The 19149-nt window shown below is 39.9% G+C and overlaps 1 protein-coding gene across 1 annotated transcript; it reads left to right on the top strand.

The window, feature by feature from the left end:
* Nucleotides 1–2185: 2185 nt before the first annotated feature.
* Nucleotides 2186–17884, top strand: rrm1 (ribonucleotide reductase M1 polypeptide). Its single transcript, XM_059542042.1, has 19 exons — nt 2186–2330; nt 3159–3247; nt 11119–11296; nt 11402–11502; nt 11593–11652; nt 11750–11789; nt 13226–13388; nt 13519–13660; nt 13746–13829; nt 13913–14074; nt 15489–15568; nt 15662–15863; nt 15976–16125; nt 16210–16431; nt 16564–16640; nt 16862–16997; nt 17088–17183; nt 17259–17447; nt 17533–17884. The coding sequence occupies exons 1-19, from the start codon at nt 2312–2314 to the stop codon at nt 17722–17724; spliced, it is 2382 nt and encodes a 793-aa protein (XP_059398025.1). The 5' UTR covers nt 2186–2311; the 3' UTR covers nt 17725–17884.
* The last annotated feature ends 1265 nt before the right edge of the window (nt 17885–19149 follow it).

The raw sequence follows: 19149 nt of genomic DNA, 5'->3' as shown, positions 1-19149 counted from the left end.
AAGATCTAAATAACTCTATAATTGCTATGATAAGTAGATGCTATATTAGTCTATCCTGGTCGTTACCAATACTCGCAATTCCAGCTCCTGACTCACTACAGTGATTTTGATGGTTTTATACTGCCAAGGGCGTGGTAGCTCGTACCAAGGGGCGTGGTGAGCTGGAAACTGCTTACGTCACCTGCCACCGCTTACGTCACTTGCCACCGCAACATCCAATAAGAAAAATCAACTGCAATAGCCACCGTTCAACCTGAAGAGGGCAGCACTCACACGTTTTTGCACCATATATTATAGAATTAAAACACTTTATACTCAAATGTCAAAAAGGTTACTCGAATCAATGAACAGCACTAATAAAGCCCCATTCTTATAGATCATTAACTAAAAAAAGTTGGTTTAGGGTTTAGTTACTCTTTAAACATTATTTTTCATAGTATCCAACGAGACCACGATCAGAATTCAAAAAATAGTCTTCTTTTTAGCGTTTATTTTACATTAATCACCAATAGGATAAGACACAGCCGCCTGTGTTTTATGGCCAAAAAAATAAACGCTAAAAAGAAGAAAATAAGGGTAAAAAGCAATACAAAACAAATAATATGCCGGTTATGTTTTCATTCCTTTTCTCTCTAACTGAATGCAATGTTATTTTTGGCCTAATTATTTAATAATAATATTAACAGTGAAGCATGCATCTAACTCCGGCAGGTGGGGTGGGGTGGATGGAGCTTAGTATAATAAAATCACAAAAATAAGTCTTCATGTTAAGAAAGAATTGTACACAAGCATTTCCAAAACTGTCAAAGGTTATTTAGAAATAAAGCAATTCATGAATTATTTTATGACAAACATTTTTACTGTCTTGTAATCATTTATTTAGCCTACAAATTAAAATTATACAAATAACTTTCTTTTTATTTTTATCATTATTATATATTATTATACAGGTTATGCATAAGAATCTTTTATCCAAAACAACTTACAAAAGAGGAAAAATAATTACTCCAGAGTCAGTCACAATGGCAGGTTTATTGTACAATAATAATCAAGTGCTATTATAAGATTATCACAAATTTAACAAGATTTTGATGCACATCTTTCTTATTAAATCTTTGTATTCCACCTCGTACTACACTTGATAGAGAATCACTTAAGGCACTTTGCTGAAGACCCGTTCCATATAATAATATTCATTAAAACTGTATGTTAACACGTAGGAGCTTGCTGCATGAATCTGTGAGTACGGTTTACAAATCCATGGGAACGGATTGCGAAAGTGTGCGCGCAGGTTATGAATTCGTGGGTACAGATTCAAAAACCGAGAGTGCGGTTTACAAAATCTGAGCGCACGGATTGGAAATTCGTGGGCACGGTTTGTTAAACCGAAGGAACAGTTTATGAATTCGTGAGTACGGTTTATAAACTGAGGGGATGGATTGCAAAACCGTCGCCACGGATTGATTGTTTTTTCTCCTACAGGTGACGTGCGGGGCTCCGTAATATCCTCATCCCCTGCCTCGTTCCTCTTTTCACCCCCAGAATCTGTCCCAACCACCGCCGCATTTAGTTTAATCTTCATTTTTTTCTTTAATAGCTAACGCCCTCCTCTTTCAGTCGATGTTCCCTGCTCTGGCTCCATTCGTTCTTCTTCCCTGTGTTTTCTGATGGACGCTCTATTCGTTTCCATGTTTTTTCGCGCTGGTTTTAACTGCAAACTGCGTGCAGCCAATGGGCATATGAAACGTCATTACGTAGCTTTACAGCACAGTGTTCATGGGAAATGTAGGAAGTGCTGCCAGGGGATAAATGACCGAGAACAGAGACTCATGCCATGGATCACCAGCCAAACTGGCTAGTAAGTTTTAATTAACACCCGCCAAAATTAATTTTAACCCGCATTTGGCGGGTTGGCGGGTGTTAATTTAGAACCCTGCCTACAGTCTCGTTGACTTAACGGGCACGCGCACGCAAAGGCCTTAAAGTGTGCCATTTGGGACAGGGCCTTTGATTTCTCACAGTATGACCGCTTAAAACCATAGACTGCATTAAAAACAGCTTAAAACGCACAAAAAATATTTAAAAAACGGAACGATCCTGTTCCTGTTCCGTCCAATAATTAAAACGAAGAAGACGGAGCGAGAGTGCATTGGCTAAAATGTTAGGGCTTCCGGTTGACGTTCTGGCGGGTTCGGCTTCGGGGTGGCGCGCGCTAGTACAACAACAGCTGAGAGAGCCGCGAGCAGAACAGCACTTTTCCAAAAATAACACCCGATTATTATTATTTGTCCTCTCTACCGAGACTTTAATCATGCACGTGATCAAGAGAGGTAACGTAAAGTCCTACTCGTCCTCCACATACTTGTTTTTTTGCAACTTAGTTAGAAAATGTACAATTGCAAATATATGCAAAAAATGCAATGCATGTATAATAATAAGCTTATGTACTGTTTATGTAATATTATCATAACCACATTTTTTTCCAACTCGTAAATCAAACACGTATTGACCTTAATCGTGTAGCAGTGACTAACTTAAATATAAAGAGAAGAACGATTATCTAAAGACTTGATTAAGGTTGCAGATTTATCGATGGTGTTATTATATTGATTTTCCCATCACCATAACTTTACTTTAAGAATGATATGTGCTCATGTTAGCAGCACCTGGTGACTAACGTTAGCTGTGTTCTTTGTTAAAGTTGGCGCCAACCACTTCACATAGCCACCAAGCTGGCGTTAACAATTTTTGCTTCACAGAACGTAATTATAACTTTTTTTATGGTTGCAAAAAAATAACCTACAAATAACCACCATACAACGTTCTGGGAACGATATTTTTTGGTTACCAAAAATATAACCTAAAAAGAACATTTCCTTAACGTTAGGGGAACGTTCTGTGTTTGCTGGGCAGTATTGAAACATTTGATATGAATGGAAGATACTTTGTAAATCGTCATGTAATAAATTAATCTAGCTTAAAATTGTAATGACTTGCTCATTATCAGGATATTTTAATTCACTTTTCGTATTTTATGTTTCTATTGGCAATTCATTAACTTACCTGTCCATGTTTTTGTGATTATGGATTGTATTCTATTTGGCTTATTATATAATTAATAACTCATTTTTATTGATCTGGTCTTTTTCTTGTCTCAGATGGGCACCAGGAGCGTGTTATGTTCGACAAAATCACATCACGTATCCAGAAACTTTGTTATGGACTCAACGCTGAGTTTGTTGATCCTGTAAGTAATGAAATGCATCAAAACATCTTAACATTTGTCACACGTTCTGAGGACAATCATTGCCTTGTCTAGAGGTTTCAGTCAATCGGCAACCTCCCGCTCTCTCTCGTGAAACCCACACGTAAGTGACTTAAACTGTAATTAATCGACTGGCCGCTAGAAGCTGGCTGCAAAAAGGAGTTAATAGGGCTTGGGCGTTGTGACGTCATTACTTGGCGTGGCCGCCGTGTTGGTGGCCTCCTTTACTGCTACTCGGACTACTGCGCAGTGTTTAGACCTACTCCCTCTTATCCGTGTGTCTTAATTTGATTAATTAAAAATCTATTTCAACCATGGTAAACCGTTGCTGTATTGTGTGGTGTAACCGCGCAACATAAAATCGCCATGGGGAAAATAAAATGAGAGTGGATTAACTTTCCACCGCTTTCCTGCTTGGAGGCACGACCACGCAGACCATAACATCTGAATATTAATTTATATAGCTTAAATCAACATTGAACATTGAAAATAAGGGAATTTTCCGGGGTTACTCATCCAAAATACGGGAAATTTCAACATTCATCTTTCTGTTGCTATCCTTCTGCTGCAGCAGAAATCCGTACGACAAAATTGCTGCATTAACTAACTTTAAGTGATTTGTGAAGCTAGGTCTGACATGACTTTGCTTAAGGATTGGCGTGAAATCGTGCTCTCACAACAACCACGCTGTTATCTTATGGCGCGTTTCCACCGAGTGGTACGGTACGGTACGGGTCGGGTCTGTTAACCATGATTTGGCTAGCGTTTCCACCGCCAACAGTACCCTTACTTGATAGGCGTGGTGTATTCCAGAAAGTAGTGATAACGTCACTTGATAGGCGTGGTGTATGACGGAAAGTAGCTTGACGTCATTCGATCGCGCGGGAAGAGGAAAGTTCACCGCAAACAACAATGGAGGACATACAGCAGATCCTATTCTTGCTTCTCGGTGTGTGGCTGTTTATCTCAAGGAAGAGACAATATTTGTTTGAGCAAAGGCTACATGCTGCAAGGAAAAACACAGCGGAAAAATACAGGGGAATTTGGGAAATTTTAAGGAGCTGGGACGAGACAGACAACCGCGCGAGTCAAGACAAGGCAAGACAAAGACGACGGCGCAGGCGGGTAAGCTTGAGCTAAGCTAACTTTTTTATGTCATGTATTAATGTATTTCGTCTTATGTGCTAACTAAGCAATATTGTTATAGATTAAATAACCCTACACTGAATAAATAAGTACAATAAGCCCTGCCTGTGAAACCAGATTTTAACTGTGCCAACTGTAAACTACAGTCTATTCATTAAGCACTATGAAGGTTACTTTTTAAGATCATTAAACTTTTACATGAATCTGTTGATGCCTATATTATTACAAGTGCAATACTAGTTGTGGTTAATGATAGATTAGAAGTATAATTTTGAGAAAATAATTATATCTGTAAGCTATTTTTTCTTTGTGCTTTAATGACACCAAAGTTCCCTCTCTGGTGCAGTATATTAGATATTTTAACAAATTTATATATTCTATCGTGTCCAAGGGTAACTCTTACAATGTTTATAATACTTTATATAATACTTTATGTATTTTTTCATCCGGCGTATGATAGTTGCACTTTTAATTAAATGACCCACCATCACTGCGACATTGTATTAATCTTAACTTTTTTGTTTGTTTTCTAGATACTCAATCTGGTGCAAAATCAGCGCCGCAGACCAACCGGTTGGACTTTCAGCCGCTCAAATGACTGGTGGGATGTGATCGTTCCAGGATTCACACACACACAGTGGTTGAACAACTTCAGGATGTCTGAAGAAACATTTATATTCCTTTGTGCCATGGTGCATCCAGCAATGGAAAAGCAGGACACAAACTACAGAGAGTGTGTTCCCCTTAAGAAAAGAGTTGCCATTGCACTATGGAAGCTTGCAACCAACAGCGACTACAGAAGTATTGGCCATCTTTTTGGTGTCAGCAGAACAACAGTGTGTCGGTGCGTCCAGGAATTCTGCAAGGCCGCTAGCATGTTGTTAGTTCCAGAACAGATATGTTTCCCTTTGACCAGCAGAAGTTCAAAGAGATGGCAGCCTACTTTGAGAACCGGTGGGGGCTTCCACAGTGTGTTGGTGCCATTGATGGGTCACACATACCCATAATAGCCCCAAAGGAGTACCACTGCGATTACTTTAATAGAAAAGGCTGGCATTCCATCATCCTGCAAGAAGTAGTTGACGGAAAAGGACTATTTTGGAGTGCATATGCAGGAATGGCTGGAAGTTTGCATGATGCTCGGGTTCTGAGACTATCTACATTGTGGGAGTTGGTCGAGCGTGGAAGCCTCTACCCAGCTTGCACCAGGAACATCAGTGGGGTGAATGCTGGCTTTTATGTGCTAGGAGACTCTGCCTACCCTTTGCAGAATTGGCTCCTAAAACCATTCCCTGACAATGGCCGGCTGACAGCAGAACAACTGACCTACAACAAAAAAGTGTGCAGGGCTCGGGTGGTGGTAGAAAATGCTTTTGGGAGACTCAAAGGAAGGTGGCGGTGCCTTATGAAGAGGAATGACAGCGACATCGAACTGGTGAAGTCCATGGTGTTGACTTGTTGTGCTCTGCACAATCTTTGTGAAAGGCATGGAGAGGATTACCAGCACGAATGGGATACACCTGTTGCTGCAGAGCCTGTGGTGCCACTGGCACAGGGTGCAGAGGAGGAGGGCAGGGATGTACGCGAGGGTCTGATGCGTTATTTGAACAGTTAAATCTGTTGTACAGATAGCAAAGGCACACCTGTGTAAACGCTAAGTTTTGATTTTATGGACATGAATAAATCCTTTTTACTTTTACCCTGCCTCTTCATATTTTGTGAAATATTTTTGCCGCTGCCTCTTATGTAGATGGTGTTTAAACATGAGGTATAATTCATTTTGGGTAACTATATCAAATGGCCAATCTGGTAACGCTTAAGATAATACTGCGCAAGTACACATAATTTACAGCATACCTTTTGGTAATTATAGAGTGTGTACATGTAATTATAGGGGAACAATTTATAATATTTGGTGAATAAAGGAGTAACAACCATGAAAAATACAAATAAAATGCAGTATTTCATAACTAAGCTACCCAACTAAGGGCTAATTATTTTAATATTACATGGTATGTAGCTTATGACCTATTATGCTACAAAACATGGAAAATTACAAATAATTTATGCAGTAATTCATGATTACAGCCCGGAAAGTACTGCGTAAGTACACCGAATTTACAGCGTACCTTTCTGTAATTATTGTACATACTTTATAAGTACACGTGTAATTATAAGGGATCAATTTATAATATTTGGGGTAAAGGACTTTACTCTGCAATACCTATGACTGTAAAAATAAATAAATTCAGATTTTGTTTGCAATAAATGTAAAGTAACACATTGCTAACTAATTTGTATTTAAGGCAAGCATAATCTCCCAAATGGCCATTATGGCCAAGGTAGCAAACAATAGATGTCATTGACACCAGATGACAGGAACATTAATAAAACGACCTCAATTTATAGAATGGGTAAGGGAGGAATTGTGTGAGATGGCCATTGAACACAGGACACATGAGGTAATGAAAAAGTACTTTAATTTAAAAAGTCAAACAAATGCTATTGACAAAAAAATGAGCTGTGCGACAGAAAAAAGGTTTTGTAAACAAGTGCAAACAAAAATTAAAAGTGCAAACAAAGTAAACGAGTGCAAACAAAAAACTAAATAAGTCCAAAAAAATTAAACAAGTCCAAAAAAGTAAACAAGTCTAAAGTGCTGTGTGCAAAAGAGCACAAGTGGCTGGATCATGGCACAGGGTTGGGGCGACTACTCAACGCCTGCACCAGCTGACTGAGCGTGCCGAGGAAGGCCTGATTGAAGCTTGCAGACTGCTCCATGTGTTGGCGAGTTAGTTCAGCCTCATGCCGCCTTGCTCACGTGCATCCTCCAGCATAAGTTCGAAGCGCCGGTCACGGCGTTCCTCCATCCTCTCCAACCACTCCTGCTGCTTCTCATCAGCGGCCTGCATCTCAACCAGGGCCGCATGAACATCCTGTTGCCCCCTTTTCCTCTTGCCTGGAATGCAAAAGAGACAGGAATGTTGGTTTGTTTAGCGAAGCATTTTGATCCTTGTGATTTGAGCCAACCAATATTATGGGGAGATATCTACAGTACTACAATACAATGTCTAAATTGGACATGTATATATTAACATATGACGATAATGAACTCCATGATACAATATTGCGATACTCCACGACATATTATAAAAGGTAAAAAAAAAAAAAGTTATTGTCGATTAAAATGAAAACTTGGATATTACATTGTGGGTTTAAATGGATAGGCTTGGACTTGGTGCTTGTAACCCAAGGACAATGGTGACACCAGAATAAAAATATTCATGATTCTGAAGCTGAAAATACTGAATTATTTTAGATGAATATTCTTAACGTTCTGGTAATAAGACATTTGCCATTATGAGGACCCACAAATATTCCCCCATTGCATTAGTATACATCATAAGCAACATTATATAGTAATTTAATGTAGTACTGACACTCTGAAAACATGAATTTTTTCTCACACAGTAATTTTTATTTTGGGAGAACTATCCATGACCATATTGTCAACATCCACAATACGTATTGTTGCGCTTTTGTATTGCGAAATATATTATGGCACGATATATTGTTACACCTCTAGTATATATTATTACAGTATTATACATTTCTTTTCACTCTGGTGTTCATGTCTTACCGATTGTAATACGCCGAGGTTCACTCGAAGTTGATGGAGCAGATTCTGGTGGTGGTGTCGGGGTTGATGTCCTGGCAGGCGAACTTGAGCTTTCAAGGGTGGAAATCTCATCAAGTGCCTCCATTTCCTCCTGACAGCTAGGATGCTCAACTGAAAATTTACAAAAGTCACGTTAATAACACAAACGGCAACAATGCGGTTGAGATAAATACAGAACATACAACGTAGTAGGACTGAGTGGGTAGCCAAACAAAGCATTTTTACTTTGTATAATGTACATAAGTATTTTTTTTTTCAAGTATCTATAATTTTATAAGAGTAACTTTTATTGCACTACATTCCAAAGCATAATATTGTACTTTTTACCCCACAACATTACTGTACTGTTTAAGCCTATTGAATGTGGACATTTTCACCTTGCTCTGATATTTCATAATAATTTTCAGACGGAGTTCTTACTCTTTCCTTAAGCTATATCATTGGACCCATCTCTCTTTAATATATATTTAGTAGAATATGTTTAGTAATAAAACAGTTGTATTTTATTAGGGTATCTGTAGGCTACAAGTAACGTTACTGGACATGTACTCCGTCCACCACAGGCTAATAAACTAACGTTAGCGTTTTGCTAGCTTGCAAATGATCGGTTGATACCACACTGGCTGGCTGACAGACAAACAACAGACTTGCACAAAAGTTGTGCATTGAACGTAAGCTTTCCCGTGATCGATGTATACTAACGTTATATTTCACAATTACAAACTTACCGGGAGGCTCCATCATCGACTCCAGCAACGAGGCAGCCGTGTCGATGCCTCCTTCTCGTCCCAAACTCGCCGGTCTGTGCCCGTAGATGGCGTCCATCATTTCTAGCCACTTCCAATTTTTTCTGTGAACACCACTCCGGCTGTTGTGGTCTTTCACCTTACGATAGTCACTCCGCAGTTTCTTGCATTTAATGCGGCACTGCTCGGACGTCCGCTGGTAACCCTCGACAGCCATCCTCTCAGAAACATGCTGAAAAACCTTTTTCTCACCATGCCATCGAGTTCCCTTTGCACCCTTTCTTCACCGATGATACCCAAGAAGGTCTGCACCTCCTGGGTCGACCACGGTAAAGTTATGGTGCGCGGCGACGTTGTTGTAATTTAAAAATGGCGCCTCGTGTGTTGTGTCTTTCCCCTTGCGGCACGCGCAAATGACGATTCTCTGTCAACCAATCAACGTTCTGCAGTGAGTCTAGCTCCACCCTTTAGTACCGTTCCACTGTGCTAGGTACCCCAACGGAAGGGTACCCAAAAAGTGGTACGGTACGGTTCGGCTTTTTGGTACCATTCTCAACTTTTGGCAGTGGAAACGCAAATAAAAGGGTACCGACCCGTACCGTACCGTACCACTCGGTGGAAACGCGCCAATAAAAAGCCCAACATCACGCTAAGGTTGCTTTCAAGTAAGCAAAACGATGCTTTGAAAACATCTGTTTCGCTGGAAGGGCAAGGAGTAGTAACAGGACAACAGCACAGAGACTTGGCAGGTCCGATGGCTTAAAAAATGCTCTTTGGAAACATATTGGGGACATCACGGACACTATGTCCATGTTTTTATACATTTTATGGTTTCAGTTTTTTAGAAGTAACAGGCCCCCCAAATACAATCATCGTAGTGCAACATTTTTTTTTTGTTTATCAGTTTTATCAATTTTTTTATTTGTTTGTTTTAAGCTAATGTATTGTACTCATTTGTTTTATACTAATTTATTTATTTTATTCATTTAAGTTGAATCCCCTTACTTTTTTTTCTCTCTCTTAACGTGGCCTAGTTGTTATTACAGTTATTCATCAAACAGTAGACCCATGACAGGTCTGTTAGAATAGCTAACACCCTAGTAATATTTAAAGGGGACATAAGTTAATAAGTTAAGCCAATGTTGCATTAATTGAGTTTACACAATTAACATTCTGTACACTCTAGGTCTTCTTTATAGCTCTGTATTAAACTAATTTAATTAAAAAGACATCTACGATAGTGATGCGTGGGTCGGGTTTTTTTCTAACCCGTGGGTCCCGCTTTTATGAAATTATTTGGCCCGCCCCGCAAATAAAGTAATATTTCTTGACCCGCCCCACGCATCGGGGACATCACGGAAGTTACGTTGCTACATTGACCTTCGTATCGTAACCTTATCAACATAGGCTATAGGTAATTGCACTATGATGGTTCGTTCATGAACAAATCTTTTAGGTGAACGAATCGTTCTCGTTTACGGAATCCACTGACCATAGACAGTAAAAAAAACTCAATTCTCGTTCACTGAAGTTCCTCCCACAGCAGCACGCGAGCAGGGTGCTATATGCAGAGCATGCACAGCTTGTGAAGAGCTCTGTGAACTGTTTCATCCTGTCAAAAAGAGTAACTCAAGATGTGACGGAGCATGTGACTTGTTGAATGTAGTGAACTAATACGATCTTCTCATAGGTGAAAGAGTTGAATGAACTGATACATCTCGTACGTGAATGAAATGAATGAGAGTATACAGGGACAGTCGGCATAGCATGTAAATCTCGATCAGCAATCAGCAGATACAAAGCGCAGTTATTGGTGCACATACGCTTGTTTTCATATTTGGAATACAGAACATAACTCCACGTTTAATCCCAGATAAAACCTCGTGCTTTAATATGAACAATTTTAGACTATTTATTTAATCCGATCACCGACACACTTTAATGAAGCCAAATCAGTTTTTGTCACAAGTAAATACGTTCGTTGACTTAAGACATAACACATAAGACACTCTTTTTTCGCGTATTTGTGTAATATGAAGAAATGGTCACTGAACTAATGAATGAATCATTTTGGTGAACGAACTGAAAATCAACGAATCTCTTGAAAGAATCAAAATTTCCACCACTAAATTCTATGCAACTTAAATGGAGTTTTGTTTTTAGTGACCCCTCCCCAACCCGCCCCGCTGGTTATGAGACGACCCGTGCATCACTAATCTACAAAGCCAAATGTAAAGCTCTAAATCTCTAAAGACCCTAAATCAAGTGGTTTTACTTTGCAGACTCAGATCACCATGAAGGTGATTCAGGGCCTTTACAGCGGTGTCACCACAGTAGAGCTGGACACCCTGGCTGCTGAGATCACTGCCACCCTCACCACCAAACACCCTGACTATGCCATCCTGGCGGCCCGCATCGCTGTGTCCAACCTGCACAAAGAAACCAAGAAGGTCTTCAGTGGTGAGTTGCTATGCATCACTTGTTTCATGTCTATGTGACAATTCAATCTAAACTGAATCATAATGCTCTTATTTGCCGCTGATCACTTGCCTCCTCCAATCACAGAGGTTATGGAGGACCTCTACAACTATGTGAATCCCCTGAACGGCCACCACTCGCCTATGATTTCCAAGGAAACCCTCGACATTGTTTTAGCCAACAAAGATGTATGATTTATCTTTGTCTGTTTTTCCCCAACAAAGTCACATTAGGGTTTATGTATTTATAATTAATATAATATTTCCTTTCGTTCCTAGCGGCTCAACTCTGCCATCATTTTTGACAGAGATTTCTCCTACAACTTCTTTGGCTTCAAGGTAATTCCAGAAATATAAGAATGTGCATCATATGCACTTGTGTATCAAAATCTCAATTGATTTTGTTGTTAATCTTAGTTTTTAACATCTCTTTTAGACATTGGAGCGCTCATATCTGCTGAAGATCAATGGAAAGGGTAAGTTGTGGAATTCTTTCATATGCATGCATATAAACAGTCGAATTGAGACAATAGAAGCATTTAAAGAACAAACTTAAATGGGAAGGGTTAGATCAATTAAAATTAGGGCTGGGATAAACGATTATTTTTTAAACGATTAATCTAGCGATTATTTTTTCGATGCATCGATTAATCTAACGATTAATTTTTCAGACCGATTCGATTTCGATTATCTCCCCATTAATTGACTACTAACAATTTATACATGTTGATTTACATATCTGAATGAAAAAAACATGAATTCCTTAACATTGCAATATATGTTTATTGCTCTTAAAATTACAAAATAAAAGACTGACTAAGAATGCATTACTTTGCACTTGTATAGAGATAGCATTCAATAAAACCTTGAAACCTTAAAAATACATAGCTTACTGAAACAAGCATACTGAACACATAGGGCCTAGCATTCAATAAAAAAGTTCTTCTTTCAGATGAAAATAACAACAACTCGATGTCTAGCATTCAATAAAAAAGGGCACCCAAAATACTTGTTTAGAGCAATTAAAAGAATACAGTAACCAATGAAAACTTGAGGGCTTTAAGCTAATACAGAGAGTGCTTTTCCAAAAAAAAAAAATGTAACAGTGGGAGCCAGCAGCCTGTCATGGAGAAAAAAAAAATCTCAGAATGCTCCACGTGAAACTTTGGCGTTCCGCCCTTTTTCTATCGTGTCTAATGATTTTGGTTAATATGCACGAGGGAGGGAGAGAGAGAGAGAGAAAGGGAGAGAGAGAGAGAGAGCGCTCGTGTAGTTTGAAGACTGTGAGTGCGCGAGCGCGTGTGAAACTTTGGTGTTTCGCCCTTTTTCTATCGTGTTTAATGATTTTGATTAATATGCACAAGGGAGGGAGAGAGCAAGAAGCGCTCGTGTTGTTTGAAAACTGTGAGTGCGCGCGCAGCCGGGGCTCTCTCTCGTACGCGCCCTGTCACTGTCACTCACTGATCAAATAAGGCTTTGACAGCCGCCAAAAACAAAGATCAATGCAGAAAAACCCCTGGATTGGTTATATAACGTTGGACAGAATGTTGATCCAGCCATCGCGTATATTCAGCGCACATAAAGTAAACGTTTTGCAAACGTTTTTTTGAGAAATAAAAACAGGTCGACGTATCGATGCGCATATTTTGCGTCAACGTATTTTTTGCGTCGACGTCATTGATGACCTCGACGCGTTGTCCCAGCCCTAATTAAAATGTATGCATTTAGCAAACGCTTTTATCCAAAGCGACTTACAGTGCATTCAGGCTATCAATTTTTACCTATCACTTGTTCGCGGGGAATCGAATCTGCAACGTTGAGCTTGATAGAGCAATGCTCTACCAATTGAGCTACAGTAACGTTTAGATGAAAGAAGTTAAACGTTCCAATGACACTTTGACCTCTTTTCCAGTTGCTGAGCGGCCACAACACATGCTGATGAGAGTGTCTGTGGGAATCCATAAGGAGGACATTGCGGCAGCTATAGAAACCTACAACCTGCTGTCTGAGAAGTGGTTCACTCATGCTTCTCCTACACTCTTCAATGCCGGCACCAACCGGCCACAGCTCTCCAGGTACATACCAGGAAGAAGAACCTGTCATCAATATCAGACACAAAGGGGCAGTTTAAAAAATAATAATAATGTCAGTAGACTTCTATACATAATGTATAATACAAGCTACTTTCTTTTGTCAAATGTCTAGTTGCTTCCTGCTTGCTATGAAGGATGACAGTATTGAGGGGATCTATGACACCTTGAAGCAGTGCGCCCTCATTTCTAAGTCTGCGGGAGGTATCGGGGTGGCAGTGAGCTGCATTAGAGCCACTGGCAGCTACATCGCAGGGGTGAGTTTTCTCTGTCTTCAGCTTACTGGAGCTGGTACTATTAAACTTAGCAGTTGGGTTGAGTCAGTGTCTTGTGTTATTGTAGACAAATGGCAACTCAAATGGCCTGGTTCCTATGCTCCGTGTCTACAACAACACCGCACGCTATGTGGATCAAGGAGGAAATAAGGTGGGGCATTTTACATGTAAATTTCAGGTGGTGGTTTAAATTTAGCTTGGAAAAACCTGACATTTTCTCTCCTCCTCACTCAGAGACCTGGAGCTTTTGCCATGTACCTGGAGCCCTGGCATTTTGACATTTTCGACTTCCTAGAGCTTAAAAAGAACACCGGTAAAGAGGAACAGAGAGCTAGAGATCTGTTTTACGCCCTCTGGATCCCCGATCTCTTCATGAAGCGAGTGGAGACCAATGCGGTGAGCACACTATAAACCACAAAACTATTTGAGATGTATCTTAATACAACACTTTTGGTGAAAATTTAACTTTGCCATTACAGGAACAAATTACATTTTAAAACGGGGGTTGGCAAGCTATGGCAGGTGTGCCAACATTGGCATGCAAGGGGGGGGGTGCATTAGGGCTGTCAAAATGGCTGAAAAACTACATTCAAGTTTTGTGCTTAAATATTATTAAAATTCGAATTCTATTCAAATTTAAAATGCCTAATTTCAGTTAGGGTAAAGAAAAGCTTTTGGCTTTTCTCCTGAGGCCACAAGAGGGCGCATCGAGCATAAGAGAACATGACTATCTGTTGAGGGAAAAAAAGTGTCAAATGTTCAAAATAATGTTTATAAACCAATTATACTTAAGTTGCTTATAAGTATACTTAGTGTTCCTGTAGCTCAATTGGTAGAGCATTGCCTTATCAAGCGCAAGGTCGGGGATTCGATTCCCCGGGAACACATGAAAATTGATAGCCTGAATGCACTGTAAGTTGTTTTCGATAAAAGTGTCTGCTAAATGCATACATTTATTTATTAAGTTGCTTAAACAACTATAAATAAAACGGCATCATGTATGTATGCATAGTTTACTACAAAAGGCTGAAAGTCAATCATACAGTACATTTTCATTTAAAACACGAGTTGCAGTGGGATGGGGAAGAAACCAGCCATTAAGACTCGACATATGTTTTTTCAAAGTTGAACTTGCATTAATTTTACATGGTTTTCTAAACATGGGACTTTGTGTGAGACATGAGTGCAACGGTGATAGATGTCACTCTAAAAAATGCACAAAACATGCGTTCTGTGTGAATGGCTTGGTTTCAGCAAACGAGATCTTTTCCCCATTGATGTTCTCTTTTTCCACAATATTTGTGATCAACAATGCATCTAGTGGCTTCACCTGGATAGGCGTGCGTCACTCATAAGGCTGCCTCCTTAACACCCACCTAAAATTCAATTGCAACATTTTTGCAATTGAATGTGAAATTTTATTTTAATTTCGACGAATATTCAGATTTAAAAAAGCCAGCCCTACGAAGCATAAGTTTAACGTTGAAAGAGAGAGGTGAGATGGACATTTAACATCAGTCAGTATAATTGTTTTATGATAGAATTGATAAGTGACCGACAGCTGTATCCATTGATGCAAAGCTGCAAACTACTTTTTTATTTTCTCAAAATGGCCATTGTTGGCACAGTGGTTAACCAGAAAAATAAAAAAATGGCACTTCATGCCCAAAAGGTTTCCGATGAATGCATATAAATGGAAATATATACATTCCCCAGACTTTCCAATTGTTGCATATTTGTGTATGGTTTTATATTTATTTCCTTAACCAGTTCAGTTCAAATGCTTAATTTTAAAACATATTCCATGTAGGACTGGTCTCTGATGTGCCCCAGTGACTGTCCCGGGCTGGATGAGTGCTGGGGAGAGGAATTTGAGAAGCTCTACATGAAGTATGAAAATATTAGTAATGCTTCTACTATAAAATTGTTAATGTCTGTTGAAATTACTGTTTAATAATCACATTTAATGATCCTTTGCTCCAGATATGAGCAGGAGGGAAGAGCTAAGCGTGTGGTGAAGGCTCAGCAGCTGTGGTATGCCATCATTGAGTCTCAGACAGAGACCGGCACACCCTACATGCTCTACAAGGACGCCTGCAACCGCAAAAGCAACCAGCAGAACCTGGGCACCATTAAATGCAGTAACCTGTGCACAGAAATTGTAGAGTACACCAGTAAGGATGAGGTAAGGAGTGCAGAATATGTACATGAAGTATAACAGAGTTACTTATTGTCAGTCACATGCCATGTTGATTATTTGAAAGTGGGTTCATGAAGGAACAAACTCTCTCTTATAGGTGGCTGTTTGCAACCTGGCGTCCATCGCACTTAACATGTACGTCACCCCAGAACGAACTTTTGACTTCCAGAAGCTGGCATCTGTTACGAAAGTCATTGTGAAAAACCTAAACAAAATCATCGATGTCAACTACTACCCAGTGCGAGAGGTGAAGCGCGGTTTTATTTCCCCCTTCAGACATCCTACATTATTGTAATTGCTGTAGAGACTGATCTTCTCTCTAACACAACAGGCAGAAAATTCCAACAAGCGTCACAGGCCCATCGGTATCGGCGTTCAGGGTCTGGCTGATGCCTTTATTCTCATGCGTTTCCCCTTTGAGAGCGCAGAGGCTCAGCTCCTCAACACACAGATCTTTGAGACCATCTACTACGCTGCGCTGGAGTCCAGCTGTGAGCTGGCTGCGGAATGTGGGCCGTATGAAACATATGCTGGCTCTCCTGTGAGCAAGGGCGTAAGTTGGATGTTATAGTAATATAAGCAGAGTTTCTGCAGGTCCTTAAAAACCTGTAGAATCCTTATATAAGGAATTTGGATATCAGTCGAGATGTACAGGGCTCTAATAGTTCCTGGCATGATTTCACAGATCCTGCAGTATGATATGTGGGAGAAGACACCTACAGACCTGTGGGACTGGGCCGCACTCAAGGAGAAGATCACAAAGTTAGTAACCACTTGCATGATTCATAATCACAACAAATCTGTGGAAGACCTGGAAGTGTCATGGAGAAGTTTTTTAATACATGGTTTGATAATTGTAATTAAAAGGAGCACAAATATGAGATGCAATATAAGATTTATTTTAAGTATGCATAGTGCATTTGCCAATTTTTATAAATCATTTTATATAAGTTGGAATAATATTTCTTATTTTTGCTTCTCAGGCATGGAGTGCGTAACAGTCTGCTGCTGGCTCCCATGCCCACTGCCTCCACTGCTCAGATCCTGGGCAACAACGAGTCAATCGAGCCGTATACTAGCAACATCTACACACGCAGAGTTCTGTCTGGAGAGTTTCAGGTGAGCCTGGCATTACATTTATCTATTTGCAAGAACAGATAAACTACTGATTTTGTGTCAAATTAACTGGTGGGTTACATTTACTTCTAGATTGTGAACCCACATCTTCTCAAAGACCTCACAGAACGAGGACTTTGGAACGAAGAAATGAAAAACCAGTTAATCGCTCAGAACGGATCCATTCAGGTTAGTTGGCATTTCCAATTCGGATGACAAAATCAGTTTTTTTTTTCTTCTTCTTAATTGTCCTCCTTTTTGTAGGCTATTCCCACAATACCAGATGACCTGAAGGAGCTGTATAAGACTGTGTGGGAGATCTCTCAAAAGACCATCTTAAAGATGGCTGCGGACAGAGGAGCCTTCATTGACCAGAGCCAGTCCCTCAACATCCACATTGCTGAACCCAACTATGGCAAACTGACCAGCATGCACTTCTATGGCTGGAAGCAGGTAAACTAGATACTTCCTTAGCAAGGATTTGGAAGTCTATAAGTTAGAAGTGATAGATCAAGGGTGCATCTGCTCTTCTCCACAGGGTCTTAAAACAGGAATGTACTACCTGAGAACTAAACCAGCCGCCAACCCCATCCAGTTCACTCTCGACAAAGAAAAACTGAAGGAGACGCAGGAAAGTACAAGCAACGAGGAGGAAACCAAAGAACGCAACAAAGCAGCTATGGTGTGTTCATTGGAGAACCGTGATGAGTGTCTGATGTGCGGTTCATGAATTGATCTCCTGTTGACAAGGACCATTAGGATGGCTAACAATATGCATCTTGTACAGTATTATATCTTTTTTAAATGGGCTTAGAGAATAATTAATTTACATTTTCTGTATACAATACCAAGAAAGAATTCAATAAAAAGTCTAACTTGGATCAAATTTATGAAGAGGTTTTGGAATAATTTTGAATATGATGCTTGAGGTGGAGTTCCATAGAACTCATGGGTGGGTTTACATAGAACTCATTGTAATTTTTAGTGTTATGCAGATGTGACATCGGGGAATTATATTTTTGGAAACGTATGTGCGATTTTAGCTTTAAGTACTGACTTTGAGTCATTTTTGAGTTTCACTAACATTTAAACACCTTGATGGTGCAGGCCGATAGGTCAACTCAGTCTGATATAATCACATTATTATTCACATGCTGCAGCTGATTGGTTTTAATTGGATCAGCAGCCAATGAGCTTGCTGCTCACATTCAAATACTTGGTCAGTACTTGCTGTAGCAGTTGCAGCCCATGTCAGAAACCCTCCACCTTCCCCAGCTCCACCTGTATACATCTGCTAGTGGTTCCCAACCTTTTTCAACTCGCGGCCCACGGCCCGGCTATTGTTGGGATAATAACTCAGAAGCTAGATTGTTAACTGTCTTTATTGAATGAACTGGCAATGAACAGAAAATAACTCGGGCTGGCACCGCTCAGCAAAATGGGAAAACCAGATCCAGGCAGAGCTCGGCAGTGGGTAGACAGTCAGCGGAGCAAGCAGTCAGGAGGGAACATGTTGACAGCCCTTTATGTTGACCCTGTTGACAGCCATTTATGCATGTTTGAATTTGTTGTTCTGTAGCATATGCAGCAAAAATATCTAAGATAAATTAGCGATTTATTCTTAAACAATCAGCGAGCTTGAATAGTGGAAGCATAGTTCCAGTTTAATATTGATTTTGTTTTTTGTTATTTAATTATATATATGAAATGATGTTATTATGTTATGACTTAGACATTTGTACATATATTAACAATATTATTTATTTTAAAAGCAATTTTGGCGGCCCACCTGCAATGCTACCGCGGCCCACAGGTTAAACACCACTGTGCTATGGTGTAGTTTCATGTTACATGTGCAGCAGCGGTACGTCTGGATTTATTGGCAGTAGCAAGTCTCCATACTTGCTCTGCTGCAGCGGCATAGCAGATCTATTCCACCAAGCCCGTCAACACATTAACATTACCATGTATTTTAACGTTAAAATTTTTGAGCATTTTCATGAAGTTAAATATAATGGTGCTACAGATATTGTTTGCTGAATGTAATTCCACCAGCATTACCCTGTGTGCAGTAATGGTTCATATATTCCTATGGTTATGAGAACAGGTGTGACGTTCCAGTAGAGGTGCATGGGGAGGGTCTGAGGCTGCAGGT

Source organism: Carassius carassius, chromosome 47, assembly GCF_963082965.1.
Source record: "Carassius carassius chromosome 47, fCarCar2.1, whole genome shotgun sequence".
In the NCBI taxonomy this organism is placed as follows: Eukaryota; Metazoa; Chordata; class Actinopteri; order Cypriniformes; family Cyprinidae; genus Carassius; species Carassius carassius.
Note: the sequence above shows the minus strand (reverse complement) of the source record. Positions and strands in the feature narration are given on the sequence as shown.

Coding starts and splice junctions, on each gene's coding strand:
- rrm1 (XM_059542042.1), top strand. Junction 11,297..11,401: donor AACCAAGAAGGTCTTCAGTG/GTGAGTTGCTAT, acceptor CTCCAATCACAG/AGGTTATGGAGGACCTCTAC. Junction 17,448..17,532: donor ACTTCTATGGCTGGAAGCAG/GTAAACTAGATA, acceptor TCTTCTCCACAG/GGTCTTAAAACAGGAATGTA.